At 42.2% G+C, this 23,907-nt stretch overlaps 2 protein-coding genes across 3 annotated transcripts in view; one reads left to right on the top strand and one right to left on the bottom strand.

Moving 5' to 3' along the window:
* Positions 1–23,907, top strand: part of RNF139 (ring finger protein 139) — a 26,256-nt gene continuing 2,349 nt past the window's right edge. Inside the window, exons 1-2 of one of the 2 annotated variants that reach the window (XM_088179052.1) lie at positions 1–189; positions 5,282–5,433. Coding sequence is in view for 1 of the 2 variants with exons in the window: in XM_014870160.2 (XP_014725646.1) it covers positions 18,886–19,066 (181 nt within the window). In the remaining variant the exon portion in view is untranslated. Of the gene's footprint in view, positions 190–5,281; positions 5,434–18,831; positions 19,067–23,907 lie in introns of those variants that run through there. The other variant, XM_014870160.2, reaches the window with a different exon arrangement.
* TATDN1 (TatD DNase domain containing 1) overlaps positions 23,681–23,907 on the bottom strand; it is an 18,621-nt gene continuing 18,394 nt past the window's right edge. The window contains exon 12 of the mRNA XM_088179071.1: positions 23,681–23,809. Coding sequence (XP_088035197.1) covers positions 23,773–23,809 — 37 coding nt within the window. The 3' untranslated portion in view covers positions 23,681–23,772. The remainder of the gene's footprint in view (positions 23,810–23,907) is intronic.

The raw sequence follows: 23,907 nt of genomic DNA on the forward strand, positions 1-23,907 counted from the left end.
TTCAAAGTGTCCACAGAGGTCTCCTTGCTGCAGCTGCTGCAAATATTGTGAGGAAATAAGAGAATAAGGCCCTGACTTGGAGAATTTTGTGCCAAAGGAATCTGGCACTGACCATCCTATCGATAACCTTGATACCAAATCATTATGAAATGGCAGTGATAAAAATACACAGCAATCAAGGAGTCACAGGTAAATTTTCCTCCTGCTATTCTGGCAGCATATTTGCACTTTATACTTCTGAAGAGGCAGATAAACACCAGTGGATTAATTCTCTCTGGAAGAAGGTACTTCCACTTTATTTTGCAAGCAGTGAAAACACAATGAATCAGTGATTTAAGACCTGCCCAGTTGCAGCCACTGCATGTGAGACTTGACTCATTTGATTCCCTTTCATCATCCTCTGCTGTGGCACCTCCAAGTCAGGAGTTTGCTGTATGTGCAGCCCCATTGCTGGCTCCTGCTCTCCATGCTGGGTGCTGCAGTCTGTTTGCCAGCAGCATCCTAAAGCCCTTTCCCAGCCACAGCTGCTGCCAGGAGCAGGTGAGCTGCTCTGCAGCTGAGGGCTGTTCCCAGCAGAGCCCAGTGCCATCCAGCGCTTCCAGAAGCCAAAGCTCTCAGCTGTAATTTGCACCATGATCTGTGCTGCAGGCTTACCTTGTGTGATCTGACACACAGGCATACAGCCCAGGCTGGGACAAGTTAATCCTGCTTTCAGAGCCATTGAAGTCCCACTCTAGGTCACGTGCCAAGCAGCCTGAGTTGGCTTTAAAGCCTTCTAAAAATGGCTGTTAAAAATTCAGTAAAAAAAGTCTAAGGCACTAAGCTTTGTCCATCCAATAGCCCCAAGTGAGTTTAAAATTGACAAACCACTTCCCCAGTGTGCAATAAGTTTTAAAAAGTTAATAGTAGCAATTATATCTACGCTGAAGTCTCGGCTTTGCTGTAGTCCTATATAGAGTTTACTAGAGACCATCATCTCTCTGTAATGAGTGGCTGAGGGCTCTGGGTTTGTCTGGTTTGGAGAAGTGGAGGCTGAGGGGCAACCTCATTGCTCCCTAAGAGCTTCCTGAGGAGGGGAAGGGGTGAGGGAGGTGCTGAGCTCCTCTCCCTGGGATCCAGTGATGTCATGGATCCTCTCCAGGGATCCAGGGTGCATGGTTCAAAGCTGCCTCACAGTAGGAATAGACTGGATATTAGGAAGCAGTTGAATATAAAGTGGTCAAATACTGGAACGGGCTTCCTGGGGAGCTAGCCAATGCCCCAAGCTTGTCAGAGTTACAGAGATACCTGGACAAAGCCCTTAACAACAGGCCTTAACTCTTGGTCAGCCCTGAAGTGGTCAGGCAGTTGGACTAGATGAATACTGTAGGGCCCTTCTAACCAGAACTGTCTATTCTACCCTATTTTACTTTGCTCTATTCTACTCTATTCTTCAATACAATATAATGTAAAATTTACTGATACTCACTTTTCTTTGACCTTATCCCAGATTCATCTGTTCCTGCTATATAACTCCATCTTGCGTGTGTAAGCAATAGGGAAACTTTTTTCCAAAACCTCTGAAATTTATGAATGAAGACAGTTATCTCTCCTTGACATATAAGAAGATCCTTTCTCTGGTTTTTACACAGCTGCATAGTCGCAGTGCAGCAGTATTTGAACTCAGCATCTTTCTTAACATTCATGTCCCCTCACTTCTTTTATCTGTGACTAATGGTGTCACTGTTCTTCCTGCCACCCACACTTTCTAAACTGGGTGTCATTTGTTTCTTCCTTTTTTGAGCACCTTCTTTTCGCCATCAACTTCATTAATATAACATTTCTCATTCTCAACTTCACAGCCTTGCACGAAGCCCCATTAGCTTCCTTTCCCCCTGCTTCCTGCATTCATTGACTTTGCCAATTATTTTGTGTCTTTTTATTCTCACAATTCAAGCCTCAATATTGAATCTTAATGAAGCAACTCTGCCAGCACACCAGGGTGTTTCTCTGATGACCCCCTCCACTCACTTCTGGCCAGCAGCATCAAAACCAGCTGGATTTAGGAATCTGCTTTGGTTTGCATTCACAGTCAGCCAGACACTAATATATAAACTGATGGTTTATGTGGCTACAAATATTTTAGGAACAGCAAATCACCCTTGAATTATTTTGATATTGTGCTTGACATTTCATGTTATTTTTGCCAGTGCTGGAGGAGGGAAAATTGTGAGAGGGAGTGAAACCTACTGTCAATATTTTTCCTGTGAAGATACATGGTATCTTTACCATTAACTGTCTTAAAAGATTCTTAATTTTAAAATAATCATTTTACTGTGCATAGTGGGCTGAAAGGAATCATATACCTTTATGCGTATTTGATAGTCATTATGAATCTCTGAAGTTTTTGTACTGTGTGGTGGATTCAGACTTGCTACTTTCTAAATTTCCTTGCCCTGGAATATATTCTAACCTTGGACTGACACTGCCGATTTTTTTTTCGGTGTTCTCTCATCAGAGTCAGAAAGATCCCACTAAAATGCAGTTGTTCAGACTTAATTTTTGATGTTACGGAGGAATTCATTAGCACCTCAGCTGAATTCAAAAAGAGGAATTTTGGTTATACATAAAAATGAGACTGTTACTTTTCATATAGTTCTGTTAGTTTTTGGACACCCTTGAAAGGAAAGAAGAAAGCAGTTTTCTCAGCCTTTGCTGCAGACATTCAGTTTTACAAATTATAAATTGGTGGACTGTTCTCCTGCTTATTTACTGACAGAAATATCCCATACTAAATTAGTTCACTACAAATTTTTCTTCTATTATCAGCAATGAAGTTCATGTCCAAGTCATGTCCATATCATACTGGCAACTCAGATGGTTTAAAAGCAATCTGAAAACGTGGGATTTTACACAAATTTATTCTTACTGCTTAGAGTGGTTTCCACTTGTTTCTGGGAAAGCAATAGAGGAGCTGAAATATATTACCTTAAAGAGGATAATATCTTGGCACAGGTGAAGCTGTCAGGTGATTTTCTGTAATAATTTCATCCACAGTGTTAAGGTCAGCCATGTGTTACATGGGAGAAAGTTCAACCTCCTCTGTTCAGTCATCTCAGAAGGCTGAGCCTGTTGTGTACAATTACTTCAGTTCTGATGCTGAATGGGCACTGGAGAAACAGGAGCAAGGAGCTTAAGATCCCAGTCCAAGCCTGCAGTAGCTGAGACAAAGAGGCTGGGCAAGGACTAAGAAGATGCAGAAGCTTGTGTGGGACATATCTGAAGGTGATCAGTGCAGGCAGGTGACTCTGCTTCTGAGAAGCCATCCAACAGACCAGTGAGGACACAGCTCATGACACAACTTTCGCCTGTGCTTCTCTCCCCAGCCTCCAAAGCCCACAGAGTTGGTGCAGCTGCAGTGCTGTGCCTGTACCTGCACACATCAGCAGCTGGAGACAGCACCTTGCAGCCTCAGCATCCCCACTTGAGAGCCACTGGGCATGTTCCCATGCCTTTGTTTTACTTTAAAAGCAAGTAAAACCTTAGTAGGAGCTTGGTTTTCTCTCATATCAACAATCCTCAGCCTTCGCTGTTTTTGTAACCCCTGACAAGTTAACAAAGACAATGAATGAGAGGCATTAGAATCATAAATTATCCTGAGTTGGAAAGGACCCACAAAGATCATTGTGTCCAGCTCCTGGCCCTGCACAGGATAACCCAAGGAGTCCCACCATGTGCCCAAGGGAATTGTCTAAAGGCTTCTTGAAATCAGACAAGGTTGATGCTGTGACCAAGGGAAGCCTGTTCCAGTGCACAGCCACCCTCTAGGTGAAGAGCCTTTTCCTGATAGCCAACCTAAACCTCCCCTGACACAGATCTGTGTGCAGCCATTATTCTGTGGAGAAGAGGGGCAGGGTTCTAAAGGCTCACATCCATCAAGAGTCAGAGCTGCAGGAGAACCACCTTCCCAGAAAAAACATGCCAGCCTGGAACTGGCCCCAGCAGGCAAAACAAGTATTGGGAATGGAGGCATTACCACAAGATCTTGTCCCAGTGAATTCAGTTGCAAAATTCTCATTACTTCAAGGGACCAAGATGTCATACATTGCACTTGGGTATGGGACCATGTCTTATTAAAATGATTAGGAGAGGCTCAGCATTTGCTTTGAATAGCCATTTATGGGATAAATTAATCCTAAAATCTGCTGGCTCCCATGTCTTGCTGTAACTGCTTGCTTAAGCGAATCTTCCAGCTTTACACGTGAAGATTGAAAACGATGGTAAAAAGCAGCTAACAGGAAAGGAAGGAGGCTTTCTTTCTCTTCCTGGTTACAGTTCAGCTTATTTCATTCCTTATTTGCCATCTCTGTTGATGTCTAAGCACATGTGGAAGTGGGGAACATTTAGAAAACTGCAAATTGGTCCTTGCACCAATCACTTCTCTGTGTACACAGCAGCAGAGGTGATAATGTGTCCCAGAACAGGGACTTAATGGGCTTGTCTGGTGGAATATGACATTTTGGGGACAGAGAAGTGAGAACAAGAGGTTTCATATGGTTAATTGCTTAAGTAATGTGAAAACTAGATGAGTTTGAAAACAGTCTGAATGAGAAAATGTGCAGCCAAGAAAAGTAAATTACTCACTTTGCTGCTCTCACGTCATAGTGAAAAGCTGCCAGGTATTTGGTACTAGCCAAAGTAACAGTATATTAAACTTTGTCGCAGTGTTTGATTAGAGCTAAAATCAGGTCTGTGTTACACAATATTTACAGTTGTATTCTGAATTCTTGCAAACAAAATGTTTGGCTGAGTAGAGAACAAATTCATACTTATCTTGTATTTATCATATAAAGGAGATATCTTTCTTGGAAATGAAGGGTGAAATATCTCTACACATAAATCACTGGGAATTTTTATTTCAACTTCAGTGAAGAAATCCAAAGACATTAGGAGATGAAGAAAATTAGCATAATCAGCTCATGTTGTTTAATCTCCCTAGTCCAACGCAGGAATGTTCTCTATGTGCTACTGGTTAACACTTTTATCCCAGCCAGGTTTAGATGACCTGTAATTCCCCACTCTGCTGCCTTTTGTAACTGTTGCTCTGTCAGAGAGCTCACAATGTGCATCTTGGATCTCACAGAAAGACATGCTGCACACAATATATTTTAAATGTGTAGTTATATTAAGTATAATGAGAAAGAGCACAGGGAAATATAGGAGCCAGAAAAGAAAATGCTTTCAAGTCTGACTATATTATATGGTATAATACATGTATATTTTTGATTCCTTCCTTTAAAAGAGCTGTTAAGATTTGATAGTGACTGGAATGATGAATGCAACAAGACAAGGAGGGCTTGTAGTAAGAGATTTTTCAGAAAATGGAAGAATGCGTTGAAAGCTGTGGAGTTTCCATTGGACAGCACAAGCATTGAGCGCTCAGAACAGCCACAGGTAAGAAAACCAGCTTCTCTTCTGCACATATTTGTATCTTGTTTAAGTAATGCTTGTCACCTGTCTCTATAATGTTTATATTAGAAGCATAAAGTCTTGTCAGGCTTCATTTCAAATAAAAGAGCTTCAAATCCTATCCTTCAGATCAGTCAATTTTCATCAGCTAAGGTAAAGTCACCCCCAGGTACCTTCCATGTGAAATGAACTGGATATGCACTGATTGCAGAGCATGCAGTGCATGCCTCAGTATTGCTGGAATTTATACAAATTACTGTTATTAATGCAATGCCTGCTGTTACAGTAGAAGAAACAAGGTAAATAGCTGTAGTTCTAATCATTTTCTCTTGAGAGCTTAGATTTATACACCTCTGCTTGATTTTTATGTCATTAAAGAGAAATAATGCCAATTCTGGAGAAAATTTCCCCATTTGTCATAGACTTAGCTGGTTTCCTTCATTCTACTGATTCTCAATTCAATGACTTATTCTCATTCTACTGAGAATAACTGACAATTTAGTCCTTATGGCTAAATTTTATTCCATTATATAAATCTTATATACACAATTTTGTGTATTGAATGTTATTCCAATACACAAAATCTAAAAGAAGAAAAAGGTAAAACCAGTGTATTAGGCTGGTTGCTGAGAGAAAAATCTTGACAGAGATGAAATATTGATTAAATCTGGCAATATAATGTGGTGGGAACAGGAATGGGTGGTTCAAAATGTCTATTAAGAATGTTTAACAAAGATAGAACGATACCAACACCATAGGTGGCCCCTGTATAACAGACTTTGGGCAACAGTCACAATTATTTTGTATTTTCTAGAGATTAATTTGGCTTTCAAAAATGCAAAGTTCATAAACACACATACCTATGCATCATTTTCCAGTGGCACATTTGCAATTTGTCTTCCAACACAAGAAGAAAAGCTTTCCAGTTGTTACAGTTTCTATTTTTAAAATGGCTTATGAAAAAACCTTTTTTTTTCCATGGCTGATAAAAAAAAAAGCAAAAAACAACCAAAGTGCTACAAAAATCTGCAGCAAGAGAGAATAACAATGGGATGGGCCACTCAGCCCTGGATAGTCAGAAGCATTACTCTGAGGTCTAATGTACTAAGCTCTTTCCATGGCTTTCTCCTCCCTCCCACAATTACCACAGGCCTGCTTGGTTAGGAGTTTGAGCCAGTCTGACCACAAAACACTTATTTTTTCCTGTGAAGAACCTCATCAAAAGGGATTTTTCAGGGTTTTGGGGTTTTTTTTCCTTTTTTAATATATTTTGATATTTTAGTTTTTTTAAAGGCCAGTTCTGACTCCCAAGAGATATTCCTTCCAGTCAAGGAAAGATAATGGAAAAGTTACTAAAGCTCTTAGTTCCTATAGTTACAATCTTTACCATATATGAACCATAAGGTTTTGGGACATTGATAATGAAAAAGAGTATAAAGAGGTTTTCAAAGGATGTTCACCCATATCCAGTGAGGTGGATCTGTCCTTATCCCTGATTTTTGTGTGTGATCCCATCTGCTTCCTCAGGCCAGAACTGCAATCACATGTCCATGGGATAATGCAAATCAGGGAACTAATCTAGGGCTGGGAAAAAAGGATGCTCAGTCCATAGTCTAGTTCATTGTGTAGCCATATAAAGCTCCATGCTGGGATGAGGGGAGGACAAGGATTAAACCAGGAACCACCCATTCCACCAGCAACACAGAAGTCCATTGGTTCAAACAGATCAAGAAAGCTTAGCCAGATGGCCTGATCCAAATCCTGCCAAAGCCACTGTGAGCCCTCCACATTATCTCTTTTTGGAAGGATTTCAGAGATGGCTGAGCAGAGAGAAAATGACTTACAGTAGCACTGTGGACAACCTGACCAAACCATCGGGAACTCATCCACTGCAAAGGTTCCTCACAGCACTGAGCTGTAGGGAGTGAATTAATAAGATCCTATGTAGAGACCAAGAATTTGGCTCTCAGAAAGGAGAATACACCATATTTTTTTGCTGACAGTGCAAATGAATCCTGTAAGAATTGTCATGCCAGACTGGGGAAAACTAGAGGTGCAGTTCCAGGAACATTTCTTCAAAAGCAGTCCTGGCAATGGCTTGTGTGGAAACACTGAGCTGGACAGAGGAACTGCCAAGCCAGTAGAAAGCTGTTTTTTTTTTTCCTTCCAGACTTTTTTTTCCCAGCAGGATGCCTTTTAAAGTTCAATGCACCTTGAAGAGAGGCTGTGCAGCTAAACAGAACAGAACAGAACAGATTAGAATAGAATAGAATAGAATAGAATAGAATAGAATAGAATAGAATAGAATAGAATAGAATAGAATAGAATAGAATAGAATAGGAGCACATCACAATGGCACAATACAAACGTTGGAAACACTCCATCATTTACTGTATATAAATTAATTATGAATGTTCTGTAAACAAATACACTGATAGGAGGTAGAAAAATAAATCTTCATAGCTACTTCCCTGCCCTCCTGTTATAAAACCCATCAATAGTAGAATTTCCACAGCTCACTAGGAAGCTTATCATTGTTCTGAGCATCTGCCTTTGGAGATGGAAAACTTTCTGTAATATTTAATTGAATAATCTTTTGGTGGATATTCTGCCATCGACCTTTTTTCCTGCCTTCAGAAGTAATGCAGAGAATGTGATCACCAATGGTCATTTTGTCCTAAAAAAATCAACTGATATGTGGATATGTTTTATTTAAAGGCTGCAATGCTTTTAACTAGGAGAAATACATCCTATCTTAAATGAAAAAATGGAGATGAGATGGTAACTCTTTCTTCTTCAGCCGCATTTTAATAACATCCTTGTCAGGAATATTGGAAATTTCTGTCAAAGCTACAGTATTTTCAAATAATAATAAGAAATCTATTCTTCCTGTATCATTTCCACACACACTTTTGACTACTGAAACATCTAAAATTTCTGTTTCATTCCTTGTTCATGACATTCCTAGCTGCTCAGAATGTGTATATGAAAATCAGCTTAGCAAAAGTCAACCATAATAGAAATGCATGTGAAAAAAAGCCTTGCTCCTTTTTGTGGTATGTTCTATTTTGTTTGCATCAGCATTCTTTCCCAAAAATTCTTTTCCACTCCTTAGCTCCACTGCAAGCAAAGTCACAGAATCATAGAATCGTAAAGGTTGTGTCAGTGAGTCCATCTGTGTCCAAAGTGACTGGAGTGTTTGGACAGCATTGGTGTTTGAGCCCACCCTGTGCAATGACAGAAAATTGAATGTTTTACAGAGGATCCATTTTCTCTCTGGTCCATAAGTGAATGCAGCCCTCATGACCTGGTCTGAGGAATCCAATTCAAGCATTATCAATACTCAAACCCCACCCTCTGAGCCATCATGTTCAGCCACTTCTGTGGACTAAAATATTGTCTGAGGCCCCAGATAGCTTGCCTAGAACAGTCTGCAGCAGTGGGAAACATTTTGTGCCTTTGACTCAGCTGGATCACAGTGATACATATCTGACCTAAAACCTTTGACAAATGTCTATGTAATATTGCCCTATGTCTTCACAACCCAGTCCTTTGCTCCCTATGACAGTTCATATTACAAAGTGTAATTTAGTTCAAGACCTCTGTCCTGACCCTTACAGGAACCAGTGACCTGTGCCCAGGATATCTGATAGATCAGCTAAAGGCTACAAATGAACATCAGTGTCAACAATTCAGCTCTCTACTAGAGCAGAGTATCTTACAACCACCCTAAAGCTTCTAGTCTAGAAAGTCACTTCTTGCAGTCCTGGTCCAAAACTATGACATGATCCCCAGTAAGTTCAGAGGCATTATGAGCATCATGATATTTTGCCCTAAGTGTTAAATGTATCACTTCAATTTAGTCTTCCCTACAGAGACTATTTCCACAGTGGGGAATGCCAGGTCAGTGAATAGGAGCTCTGTAGAATCTGAATGTTCAGCCCCTGCTGGGAAGCAGGTATTTTGCTTTCTCCAATCTGCACTTCCAGCCAACTAAAAAATGAGTTGATAAGCAAAGAGTTTTATCCAGTTACCAGTGGCTGGAACATTAGATAGAATTATTCTACTTCTAAGGAAGTAAAAGGACTGCGTACCATTCTGGTAAGGATTCAGGAACTGCCACTCTTTGATAGCTGAGAGAGAGAAGTGCCAGGCTGTAAAGCAATATCTAAATTCACTGCATGCCTGTCCTTGCCCCTCCCCATGCCAAAGGTATGGAAGGAAAGAAAGAAATAGCAGAACAAAGCAAATCATTAACTGAAGATTGTAATTCACAGTCACTTCATAAGGCAAGAAAATACATCTCCTGCCCATTGTGAGGGCGGATGCTGGGTCAGAAAGCCCAGAGCTGGGAGGAGATGCTGGGTACTATTTGTAACCTGTGTGGGATTCTTCCGTGGCTGTTTCAGAACTGCTCTTACAGAGACAGACACTAAATATGGGGAAGCAGAGGTGCAAGGCTGGCACCTGCTGCATCCCTCAGGAGCACATCCCATGTCAGCGGGGTCAGAGGGATTTGCCTCCCCAAGCACTTCCTCCCTCCCCCTGTGCACATGCAGCTGAAAATTATCACAGGTTTTGTCTCTTTTCTTATCTCACAGTTCAAGCATTACAAAGGATCATGTAAATAATGTTAACATTTCTAGTCTTGGCTGTGAATTGTTTGATTCTTACACCACCAGAACACCTGTCTGCCTGGCACAGTTCTCCCACAAAACAAGCTTGCCATCTTCTGGCCAGGCCACCAAGCATCAGGGGCTGGCTGGAAAGGCATTCTCAAGTGTCTATACAATACAGCTTTCCCAGATGTTAACACAACCACCCAAGCACGCAGTTTGAAGTGAAATTTTGCTTTGGGAAGTTCCCCTATCAAGAAGAATTTCGCTTTCAAGCTGTGCAAAATTTGTCTTTCTTGATTCATAAAGATTTGCATGAGTTTTTGCTTCTGTCTTCATACTTGCAAATATCCTGAGTTTCATTTATTCAAAGTCTCAAGGAAACATTTGGCCTAAAGTCTGTATTATGTTGCTTTTACGTTTAAACCACAAGTTTCAGTGGCTTTTATAGGAAACTACTGTTGATCAAAACTGGAATTACAGTTTTCATTAATAGTCATTAAGCACTAACCTTGCAGTGGAAGGCGAGGCTAAACAAAGTTCATATGCTATCGGGTTCCAACACAAATATTTGATGTAGCTGTAATTAAAGGCAGTACTAGAGTTTGATATTCACCTTGATTTCCTCCTCAGCTAGGGAGGATCTTTCAGGAAGATCAAATCTTCTGCCATTCTAGTTTCCTGTATAATTCTGCATTCTCTCCACTTTTGTCTCTCTCTATGAACACATATCTCCCAGATCAACTCTTCTGAAGACTGAAATCATCCTGAGGTGTATCAGACAAAAGTATAAAAAATTCTTTCCAGTATGTAATAAAAATAACAACAATAATAGTTGTTAATATTACTATTATTTTAATGCTACTATAGAGAGCAGCTGACAGTCAATTGTTTTCACCTACTTTTGTAGCAGCTTGCTGCTGTTATCTGGCTACAGGTGCTGGTGATGAGCAGTACAATCCGGTCTGGGAGCAGTTTTCAGCCATCAAGAACCAGCTAAATTTAGTAGCCCACAGATAGTGGGCAGCAGCTCAGCAAACAGTTCCTGTTTGGGACTGTGTAGGCAGAGCACAGGGGAACTAGGGCCAGGGCTGGCCTGTATGTGACTTCAGAAAGTTGAGGTTTTCCACCAAGGTGATTTTTTCCACCAAGGCTTTGTACTGACAGTGGAGTTGGATGAGACTGGGAATTGCAGCATGAAGCTCAAGGCAGAGGCAAGCCATGGCAGGCAAGGCTCAGTCCAGGGGTGACAGGGACACTGGTGTTTCACAGACCACACTTCCTCTACAAGGTGGGGATTCTCAGGAAGACCACATTTTCTGCTGTGGCATGGCCAGTTTCCAGTAAAATTCTGATTCTCTCCACTTCTGTCTTTCACAAAACAAGTAGGACAAATGGTAAATCGAATGTTGAGCCCCAAGCTAAAGGAACTTGCCTTGCCCTCTGTTATTTCACTTTGTAAATTAGGAGTTCTAGAACTACATTCCAGATGTTACTAAATATCTGAGCAAATATTGAATTAGTATAGGCAGATCTTGCCTTTCAGTGATACAAACTCCCCACATGTAGCCACACATCACCTTTTAAGGGAAAAAAATGTTGAGTGTAATGCATAATTCATTTCCTTAGCTACAAAAAACAACATATAGTGCAAGGTTCTATGTGTACAGCTGTTACTTAATTTGTTGTTTCAAAGGGAAAATTTTCATTAATGAGTTTAAAAATTAGCACTAGATCTGCATTTTATTTCTTACATTTACAGCTGCCTAACACAAAGCATGGCTGAGGTCAGAAAAACTGCTATGATGGCAGCATGTGCTTTTCCATGTGCTCCACACAAAATATCACAATCATTTCCATTCCTCCCTCTCAGGCACATAATTTCTGAGCTGCTGTCTGGCAATTGAAAAAATGTGCTGCACCAGCTGTCAGGGTTTTCCAGCTTCCTATTTTAGCAGATACATTTTTCTTTGAACAAATAGATACTGAACTTCTATTACAAGAAGTAATAGCCAGGAACAGCTACAGAACAGAAACTAATATTAAAATAAAGAAGTATTAGATATAGAACGAATATTAATTCCTAGGACAAGTTTCTAGCATCTGGTCTGAGCTACTTTTAATATATTTTACTACTTTAACATTCTAGACCTGTTTTTACTAAGTATACAATTTGTAGGAAAGCATGCTGTCTTTTCTCCTATGGATTAATAACAGGATTAGGGAGATGGGAAAACCACTAAGAAAGGGGATGATACACAACAAGCAAGCTCATAATACTGCCTGTCTCAATCAAGATGCACTCAAAGACTCAAAAACAACGGCAGAAGACAAAGGAATACATGGCAATAATTAAAAAATATTTCTTAATTATTTTGGTTTCTGCTTGCTTAGTTATGTCTTCAAATCAGGCCTGGAATACAGTCAGCAGCTCTGGGAAAGAAAGCAAATCTCTGCTGCAGGAGCTGCAATGTATGTGTGGACTCTTAGGAAAGACAGACATTGCTCCGTGTAGTGCTTGGAAAACAAAAGAACAACAACAAGGATCAGAAGGGATCTGGGCGCTCCGGCAGAGGGAGGATGTGGAGCCGAGGAAGCCAGAGGGGAGCACTGCTCTGGGCAGGAGCTGGGCAGGGCTCTGGCTGGCAGCCACATGGAGCTGTCCACCAGTGCATCCCTCCCGGAGCAGGAGAGATGCAGGAAGGGGCTGCAGTTCTGAGACATAGTCCTTGTCTCTCTCTTTCTTGTCTGCTTGCTAGTTATGCTGGTCAGAGTTAGGAAATGAGGCAAATGTGCCAATGAGCAATTGTTAATATACTTTGTTTTCTTAGTCCCTTTTCACAGAAGGCAAAGGCCAAAGGCTTTTAATCTGCGCAGTTTTCTCCAGTAGAAAATTGTAAAGCCATAACCAGCAAGGTCCAACACATTTCTTAGCAATCATTTACTTTAAAGAGAATGAAAAATTTGTCATTAAAGGACTATGGGAAAATTACAGAATTAAGAGGTTCTCCTCATGCAGATGATGCACTGGTAGGTTATTCTTGTCTCCTGCGAGCAATGACCCAAGGCTTGTCCATGTGCTTTGACTTTCCAGCACCAGCCTTGCTTTGCCAAGGCAGAAAAATCTTTGGGTGCTTCAAACTTTCCAAGTGAGCAGTCTCTTAAAATAATAATGCATAATAACACCATGGTCCACTAAGGGGAACAGAGTCATAGAATCATGGAATCATAGAATGGCCTGAGATGGAAGAGACCTGAAAGCTCATGCAAGTTCCAGTCCCCCTGCTGCAGACAGGGATGCCTTTTACTAGACCAGGTTTGCTCAGACTCCCAACCAACGTGGCCTTAAACACTTCCAGGGATGGGGCATCCACAATTTCTCTGGGCAACCTGTGTCAGTGCCTCACCACTCTCACAGCAGAGCATTTCTTCCTACTATCTAATATAAACGTACCCTCTTTCAGATTGAAACCATTCCCCTTTGCCCTGTCACTGGATGTTCTTTCAAGAAATCCCTTTCCATCTTTTCTGTAATTCCCTTCAGGTACTGGAAAGCCACAATCAGGCCACCCCAAAGCCTTCTCTTTTCCAGACTGAACAAAACCAACTCCCTCAAGCTTTCCTCATAGGAGAGGTGTTCCATCCCTTGGATCATCTTGGTGACCTCCTCTGGACTCGCTCCAACAGGTCCATGTCATTTGTGTGTTGCAGACCCCAGAGCCTGATGCAGTGCTCCTATGTCACAGACATTGTCAAATCCTGCAGATGAGAAATCAAAATAAATCCCTCACACAAACAAGATATTACAATTTGTTTTGCTACATGTTAACTATAAGTAAATATCTTTCTGCTTTGTTAGCATCTTTTAAGATATGCTATCTAAGCCCATGGCATTTAGCTATAGAGAAGGAATAAAACCAAAACGTAGTAACTCAACCGCATTAATTTTTGTAGGGAAAATTTTAATATATTCAGAAGATCCCTAGGTCAATAACTATATTTACAGGTTTTAAAATGCTTAGCTTTTAAAATGTTACTTTGATTTGCTTTTTTCTCTTCAGAAGAAGATACAGATATAAGCTACCCCTGGGTAAAGACTACTGGTGTCTTTAATAATAATATTAAAAATACTCACATGAGTGTAAATAATTTCCATTGAACTTTAAGCAGCAACATTTTCATCTTTAAATATTTTGCCATTCCTGCATTGGAAGTGCCCCATATGCAAGTCTGTTGACATTGAACACAAGAGCTGTAGGAGAGCCTGTGCATCTCTGTGTCTGGGCAGACACTTTGCTGTCCCGGCAGGGCTCACACCCACAGGATGCTGCTGCAGCCCCGCAGAGCTGGGGGCACAGGCTGTTCTCAATCCACCAAAGCCCACATTAATAAAACATTGATGTTTGGCTTTTTTAAAATGCAGATCAGTCTATTTCATGCAAGAATATAATCTTTAGGTTCCTTTCATGAGTCTTTGGGTTTTGTTTCAGTCCAAAATACAGATATCCTCAGTGGTCATAATGAAAAACTGTTACAACAAAAAGGAGGATACATCGTACAAAGCTTTATTCTTACAGGAGGAACACAATACGATATCAGAGAATCCACTACTAAAGGTCTCAGGAAAGGAGAAATGAAATTTGGGAATAGTTAATGGATTGCTACATACATTGCAAACTAAAACACAGTTTTGATATACACATTTGCACGGTTTTTCTTAGGAGACAACTGTTTTCATTCTTACAAAAATTACTGTTACTGAATCAGGCTAAATTTACACAGGGTGTTTCAGGGCAAAGGTATCATAAGCATTTAGTTTTTCAAGATCTTGTAGTTAGGAAAAAAAAAGCTAATCCTCTTAAAATCTTTCCTGCATTTTTATTCTTTTTTAATTATAAAAATGTGATTTTTGAAAGACCATGTGATTTTTCATTATCTGATGTGAGCACTTGCATTAATCCAATAAAACCTTTGGTTCAAACGGATTATGAGAGCATTTAAGCAAATGAGGGAGTTTCAAGAAATCTAAAGTTGTTTTGCTAAAAAGTGGGTTTAGATTTGGTCATAATATATGGGCACAGCCCCTAAGCATGGTCTCAGCAGGCTGACATAGAAAATAGGCTGTTCTACCATTCCAGAAGATAATAAAAATTCCCTATGTCCAGTTAATTCAAGGCATGTGACTTATATAGTTGATAATTTGTATTTGTGCAGTTCCTCTCTTTCTAAAAATCTCAGATAAAAATGCTAACTTTTGCTAAAATGCTAAATGTTAAAAATGCTAGCTTTTGAAAAAAATCATATGGATTTTGATCACTCCAAACTATCAAAAATACCTCAAAAATCATTTTTACGTGACAGAGTAAAACTCAACCTTCTGCCACATGCCATAAAGAACATCAAAGAATTCCAGTGACTTGTTGCTGAAATAGACTGATCTGCATCTGTCTGACTCATCCTCATACAGGAGGTGTATTAAGTTATTCCAAAAATATTTTTGAATGTTATGTTCTTATTTATTATGAAACAGCTCCCTAGGGCTTGTTCTTTTGTGCTGCTGCTGGGTGTGGGCCTGACACCTGACACCAAGTCAGAGCAGGTACACCCAGTCCCAGGGATACCCCAGGGAACAACCTTCACCTGGAGCCAGGACTATGTCCCCTTAACAATTCATCTATACAGACAAATAAAGCAGCTTTCTTCTTAATTTGTATGTTAGTTATGAATGAGAAATTGAAGAATTCCTCAACCAAGGAAACTTTTTTTTGTGTATTAATAGAAATGTACTGGGAATAGTATTTAACCCTCAAATATACAAAGAAGTTGAGACTATATTTAACTCTCTAAATGATATGCCAAATTTTCCTGCAGTTGTGCCTATAACCAAAGTGAATTCAGCCAAGGTTCGCTCATGCAACACTGAATTTGGTTTATTACTCCCCATTTGAAGCTAGGTAGTACAAATTGCAAAATGAAATATATCCAGCAGATGTCATCATCCTGCATCCCATGTGCCTGATAATCCAGTTTAGATGTACTTTTTTTAAATTTAACTGAAATCAAAATTAGGAGTCCTAACAGAAGTTACTTTTCTGAAAAGCTTGTGTAAAACATACTCATTTGATGTGATACACCTTGCTAACACTAGGATTTCTGGAATGTTTGCAACCTGAAGTGTTCATGCACAAAGTAATTGGCAGATATCCGTGACTGCACTCACATACCCAAATAACATCTGTAAAATATGCCAGTAAATGCATGTATTTAAACCTGAAAATCCATTTAGTGGGTTCCATTTAATCCACATGTCCTTAAAGCAATATAAATATGTACTACAGCATTGTACCTGATCCTGAAGCCTATACTGCAAAAATAGATTTAAGATCCTCTTTACAAATGAGAATATTAAATGAAGTTGAAAGGGCTTTGGGAGGTCAGGGAATTCAATTTTCATAAACAGTGCTTGGAGTTGTTAATTTCTTGAAATTACACCTCATATAAATGAATATTTTCATGTGGATTACTGGAAATTATCAAGTACTCTGATGTGCTTGATTTACATAGTTTTTAATTTCAAATCAAATATTGTTGTTTACATTCAAAAGCTTTATACTTTATACTTAGTTGAGGAGTAAAATGATTCAGGCAAGTCCGAATCACTGTGATTCAGCCATCTTCAAATGTTTTCATAATTTAAACCCTGACCTCTATTATTTGGTGTGGGGAGACTTACTAGGTCAGAGTTATGCCTTTCAGCATATGATTAAAACACGCACTTTGTCCATGTGTGTCCATGGATTTTGTAATACAATCCTTTAGCAATCTGGCAACATTTCTGGCTTTGTTAGCTGGGGCATTGCTTAGGAAAATTCCTGTGCAATACTGTTGTGGTTTGATCCAACCCCCTTTGGAAACAATAGAAAGGCTTCCAAGAGCTTAAGCCATGGACAAATGAGGTTTATGCAAAGGCTGAGCCCTAGCAGGTGAAGCAGGAGGCAGACACTGGTGGCAAATTGCAGCGTGGCAGATGCCAACAGGCTCACAAGCTCATCTCTGTTGTGTCCTGGAACCTGCTTTTAATTCCTACAAGGGATGGGGTAGGAAATGTCCCAGTTTCAGATGGGCTAACATTGTTACACATTGCTTTCAATTTAGTAATAATTTCTTTATTTAGTAAAAATCGTGCAATCACAGAATGTTCAGGGGTTGGAATGGACCTTAAAGATCACCTAATCCCCACCTCCCTGCCATGGGCAGGGACACCTCCCACTAGACCAGGTTGCTCAGACCCCCATCCAACCTGGCTTTGAACACTGACAGGGTTGGGGCAGCCACAGCCTCCCTGGGAACCTGTTCCAGTGTCTCACCACCCTCATAGTGAAAAATTTCTTCTTGATGTCTATCCTAAATTTTTCCTCTTTTAATTTGTACCCATTACTCCTTGTCCTATCACTACAGCTCTTGATGAAAAAATCAAGGCAGCTTGAAGTTTCCAGTTGTCCTTGTATCTGTGGCTTCTGTGATAATGCATGAGGAAGGAGAAAGGATTTAAAAGGAAAATGCCTTTTTCCTCTCACCCTTCTCTATGGTTATGCATTGGCTGAGACAGGGCTTGTGCATCCCACTCAAGAGAACTGGGAATTCTCATTAAAGCCCATTAGACCTTCAGGCTGCATAACTCCCTCACAGCCTTGGATGGTACCGAGTGCTCCAACATCCTCGGACAGCGCAGAGCAAAGGGGCAGCAGTGAGAGCGCTGTGGGATGGGGGACATGGGGCTGACCCCTCCCGAGGGGCTGCAGCAGGAACGCACTGCCTCTTTATGGCCGGCAGAGGATTCCTGTCATGAGGTTGGCCTTTAGGGGCACTTTAGGGACACGAGGCACTCAAGGGACCAGGCCCGCTGCCAGCCCACCATCTGAGCCAGCGTGTGCCCAGCTGGGCAAGGAGGACAATGGCATCCTGGATTGTATCAGGAACAGTGTGAGCAGCAGGACCACGGCAGTGACTGTCCTTTGGTACTCAGTGGTGCAGTCACAACCTCACTGCTGTGCCCAGTGCTGTGCCCAGTTCTGGGCCCCTCAATTCCAGAAGGACATGGAAGTGCTGGAGCATATCCAGAGAAGGGCAACAGAGCTGGGGAAGGGTCTGGAGCACCAGGAGCAGCTGAGGTTGCTGGAGGTGCTCAGTATGGAGAAAAGGACATCCAAGGGGGACCTTGTAGCTTTCTACAACTCTCTGAAAGGAGGTTGTAGCCAGGTGAGAGTCGGTCTTCTCTCCAAGGAAACCAGCGACAGGATGAGAGGAAATGACCTTTAGCTATGCCAGGGGAGGTTTAGATTTGACATCAGGAAGTTTTTCAGAGAAAGGCTGATTAGAGATTGGAATGGGCTGCTGGGGCAGCGGTGGGGTCACGGTCCCGGGAGGTGTGTGAGGAAAGACCGCAGCTCTGAGGGCGCTGTCCGCTGACGGCCCGACCCCGCCGGCCCTGGGCTCTCCCCAGCCCAATGGACCCCCCGGCAGCCCCCGGGGCGGGGCTGCGCATGCGCCCCCTCGCGCGGCCCCGCCCCCTGCCCGGCGGGCGGCGCTGCCGCGGGCGCGCGCAGGAACATGGAGGCGGCGGCGCGGGAGAGCCGGGCGCGCCGGGCGGCGGGTGCGGGGCGGTAGCGGCTCCCGGCCGCCCTCCCTCCCTCCCCTCAGCCCTCCCTCCCTCCCCTCAGCCCTCCCTCCCTCCCCTCAGCCCTCCCTTCCTTCGCTCCCGCCCCCTCCGCTCCTCCAGCGGCGGGAGAGGCGGCCCGCCTGCCCCCCCCCCGCGCAGGGCATGGCGGCCCCGGGCCCTCCGCGGCTGCCCCAGCTGCGGCTGGGCCCGCGGCTGCGGGCCGGGCTGGAGGTCGCGCTGCGGGTGCCGAGCCTGTTCCTCATCGACGCCATCTTCAACTCGGCCCCGCTGCCGGGCGGCTCCGTGAGCGCCACGCTGCTGGGCGCGCTGCTGCGGCTGCTGGGTGAGACACCTTCCCTTCCTCCCCCTCCCGAGGGACACGCACCGTGCCCCGCCGGCCCCTCGCACCACCGCGGGCACGGCACGGCCGCCCTGCTCCTCGCCCCTCACCCGCCTCCTGGCTGCTGCTGCTGTCGCGGCCCGTCTCTCCCCATCCCCTTCCCTGATTCTCGTCCCCTCGGCTCCTCTCTGCCATCCCCGAGCCCCTGCTCGGCCGCCCAGGCTGGATCATCACCTCGCCCCCTCGTGCCCCGCTCCGGCCCCGGGGTCCCCCCGATCTCTCCTCGGTTCCTTCCTCCTGTCCCCGTAGCAGTGCAAGGACCCGGGGCTGTGACCACCCCCCTCCTACTCTGGGGGCTTCCAAGGCGGAAGACATGTGACTTAGTGGGTATAGGGTTTTCTTGTGTTTTTTTAAAAACCCTTTGGATAGTCTGATGTTGAAATACGCTGTTAACGCCTTATTTTAGCAACAGCAGTTCAGAAATGCCGGGAATTTGGTTCCCAGAGGAAAGAGAATCCTCTTGAAACTTGCCAATGCTTATTTTCAAGCTCTTATTTTCCTTCCCCTGCATGAAGGATGAAAGTCACTGGTATAACTAGGCGATGCTGTTTTCAAGATCGTTAATTTGGGTTCTTACATAGCCTCGGCTTGGTGAGAGTCCCGTTCATGAACTGCTGTATAGGTGATACTGTGCTGTGTGTCACGATTTGGAGCTGATGATCCTGAGGCAGGAAGGCGAACAGAAAACAAATCAAGCTGTTGTTTGGATTTTATTTGGGTTTTTTTGCAGGCCTGAGAGAGATGGAGTTTAGATTTTATTTGACATTTATAGTAGAAGAAAAACAGGAAGGAAATAGGCGGTACAGCTTTTGGGGCAGGAAGCAGAGAAGAGAGGGTTAAAGGAAATGTGCACCGTGAGAAGTGTGTGACTGCATCACACAAGTCGAGGAGCAGAGGGGGGAAAAGTAAAAAATAACCTACATCAGACAGCAGGTGAGAGGAGAGCAAAGGGAGGAGGTAACAAAATGCAGCAGGTGTTTTGTTTTGTTTTTTTTTACATTTATTATATTTTTTATGCTTATATTACTGCTTTGGTTAAGGGTGCCAGGGGAAGTCTCTGCTCATATGAGAAGTGATGCTGAGGAGGCCCTGAGTTTGCCTGCCGTGGCACGAGTATCATCAGCATCCCCCAGGGACCGGGAGCAGGAATTCTTCCTCCCTGCTTCCCATTTTCTTGACCTTCTGTTCAACACTTACACAATTGCTAAGAGTGATAATTCCTTTTTTAAAAAATGAAATTGCAGTGTCTCACCAACTTAATTTTAGGAGTCCTTCATCATATAATCCAGATGCTGTAAGAAGAGCATTGAAATTAATTCTACCTGTGTAAATGAGAGTGGTGGCTGTGTTGTTCAGTGATGTCCCTTAAGTGTGTGGTATTGGGATTAACAGATGAAGCCACTTTTGAGGTTTGCATTTATATGAACACTTTTCTGAAAGGAGTTGGGGGAAGAAATGGGTAATTTTTGCCTTCTGCAAAAATGCTTTGGGAATGTTTTATGCCAAGAAACTTATCTTGAACATTTAGAAAAGGGGTCTGTGGCTCTTGGCTTTCCAAAATTGAAGATTAAAATGTAGGTACCTAAAGATGATCTTAAACACCTTCCATGAGGTTCAGACAACAGAGTGCTTTTACAGCTGTTTTTTCTCATCTGAATTTAAGGATTTCAGGGTTGGGTTTTTGCTGCTGTTAGGAAAGTGATATAGTTATTTTGGAGTATTCTGTATTTAAACAGTGCAAAAATGTCCTTTTATTTACCATTTGCAGATTTTGAAGTACTGATCCAAACTTTTTCTGTAGCACAACAACAACAACCTGTCCACTAGATACAAAGATTAAAGCTCTGGAGAGATTGATGATTTTGGGGGTGATGTTAAACAGTTCTGAAATAATCTGGGAGTACAGCTCTTGAGGAATGCTAATAGAGATCTGCGTGGGTGTTACAAAGATTTACAGCAGGATTCCTTGATCTGATTCTTCCATCACTTTCTACACAAGTAGGTAGAGTTATACACGGCACAGAACCAACTTCCACAGCTGGAGCATGTTTTCTCATTCATGTTTTTGATTAACCTTGCTTTGTCCCCAACACAGTGTTTACCTTTCGTATCTTTGCACTGGGTTTAAGTATCTCAATTCCAGCAGAACCACCACCCCCAGGAGTGTGTGACTGGCACCTCAGGCAGCAGTCCCTCCTCAGTGAGGACACTGAGTTTTGAGAAGGGTGCTATAAATACTTGAGTCTGCAGAAAGATGTGGAAGTAAACAGAATGACTGGAGCTAGGGAAAAATAGTTTGGCAGTTCCACATGAATGAAATGCTGAATGTGTAAAAGTGATTGTCCCCTGCATGTGATTGAAAGTCGAATCCTAAGTAGCAGGCTGCTATAAAGATACTGACAAATTTCAGGATTTAAGGGGAAAAATGAGAAGAGACATTCAATGTAACACAAGAAATTATGGTTTGGTTCAGTGCTGTGTTTGGAGGCCATATTGGGACAGTTTGCAATGGGGTGGCACAGGTAGAAACAGTAAAGATGAGTAGGAGGGACAAACCTTATCAAAGGAGGAACTGCAGCATTTCCTAGCAGAGGGAAAAGGGAAAAAGACTTACTGTTTTGGAGGGCAAAAGGGGTGGGCACAGGGCAGGACAGTCTTCTCATGTTGAGATGGACTAAGTGACATTAATGGAGATGGGGAAATGGAGTGCTCACTGCCCCGTCTGAGACCTTTTACCTCTTAGGGTCTTTCGAGATTCCTTCAATGAGTCTTGACTTTTCCCCATAAGTGTTAACAGAGAAATGCTGTACTTTTTGTTAGTCCCTCTGCAGAGGAACCAGTAGGACAAGCTCTATTGACTCACTGTTGTACTGTTTTTAGAGATGTGTCTTGCATGTGAAACGTCAGTGCTTTAAGATGACCTGCAGTATCTAAATACAGGCCTGTTACTGCCACTGCAAGGCACAAAAATAGGTTTTGTTAAGGCGTGTTTCAGAGCAGCCTGCTTACTGCAAAATGCATCTCCTTTAGCTCAAATGATCAGAATTACATAAATAATGACCTTGTACAGGCATGTGAGCCTTTTCTGTGACTTAAAGACAAAGGCTACAAACTCGTCAGCAGTATTGGCTTTCCTAAAGATGTTTCTGGTGGTTAAAATGACAAGGAGACTGTCAAGCTTATTTTGTAAAAAGTGCTGTATGTAACCAGTATTCTTTCAGCTTTTCCTGGAAGAACTGCAAATGCAAGGGGCTTTCTGAAAACTGATAGAGGCTTTTCCTCCGTCCACTTCACAAGGTTACCAGGTTAATGATTAGTTAAGGAGAATGTGTTTATATCAGCCAGTGCTACTGGCAAGGAATATTGTTCGGGCGTATTAATAACTTTATTTGTAGCCTGCTTTTGCACTTGATTCCTGTTGATCCTCTCCCTTCTGAGTCCTCCAGGCTTTGGAGGTTTGTTGTTTTTTTTTTATATTTGTGTGTGTTTCGTTGTTGTTGTTTTTCTTTTCTTTACACAAGCAGTGGTCACACTATTGGTAGAATCAAATGTTATTTCAAAGATTTTATTCTCGTGATCGAGAGACTATGGCTTCATTTTTTTTTTTAAACACTTGTTTATGGCAGATTTAGAACAACCTAAACTACAATTGTCAGGAAAGACCGATGCTGTCCTCCAGCAGAAAGAGGACTGTTGATGATTTCATTTGTTTTAGTACAGAGATTGAAAGCAACTTAGAATAAAATAGAAGTTGTAGGGATCGAAATCTCTCCAAAGTGGTGTGGATGAGAAATCAGTTGCATAGACTGGAAGCTGATTGAGAAGTCCAAAACAAAGGCAGTGTGCTTCCTGAAAAAGAAACTGTTTAAGGAAAATAATCTAGTGCTAAGTGCTATTTAATTTGACACCTCTTAGGGCAGAGCCCTTACCTATGTAGTGCACAGTGATGGAATTCATAAATTGCACTACAGAAGTTTACTGCAGGGATGTAATCCCGAACTCCCAACTGAAGTTGCTCTGATAGGATTTCTCATAGGAAGGTGGAGACTTTGCAGGCATGGTCAATATGAGGGAGAGGTTAGCAAACAGGAATTTCAAAATCTGACTTCTAACAAGACAGACAAGTTTGCACTGGCAAAGAGGCAATTGGTGCAGTTTTCGATTCTGTGCACAAAAGATCTAAACTGTGGAAGATCTTCCTCATGTGACGTTTGTCATCACTGTCACCAGGAATAAAAACAAACTGAAGGGAAATAGGATTGCCTTCCCCACAACAAACAAAAGCAATTTTTCACTGTTTTCTCATTAAAAGAGTTTAGTTAAAGTGTTTTGGTTACTTACCTTTAGTACTCCAGCTTGGACAGCTGTAGTTGAATACCTTGTTCAAGCGAATCAGTGGACTTACTAAATTGTACTACTTTATTCTTTATTAGCTTTGCTGATAAAGGTGATGTTAAGATGATGCTTATAAAGGTGATCTGTTGGGGGTTTTTTTATTTATTTTTAGAACTTGTCTAACCTTGGATTTCAGGACTAAGGCTGAAAGGCAGGGTGTTGTCACTGTTCTAGTCTAAAACTGCAACGAACTCCATAGTAATTGTGATTTCGGTCTTGCAGTGGCTTTGCATCACAGCTGTAGCACACAGATGTTAGATGCAGAGATTAACTTGTCCTCTTGCCCTTTCTCTGAAAAGGACACAATGCAAAGCTACAAGTGACTAACGGGGAAGTGATACATTAAATAAATTTAGCTCCAAAGCTAATCAGTTAAAATCTGTTGTTGA

The sequence above is a fragment of the Sturnus vulgaris genome, chromosome 1, assembly GCF_052056855.1.
Source record: "Sturnus vulgaris isolate bStuVul1 chromosome 1, bStuVul1.hap1, whole genome shotgun sequence".
Lineage (NCBI taxonomy): Eukaryota > Metazoa > Chordata > Aves > Passeriformes > Sturnidae > Sturnus > Sturnus vulgaris.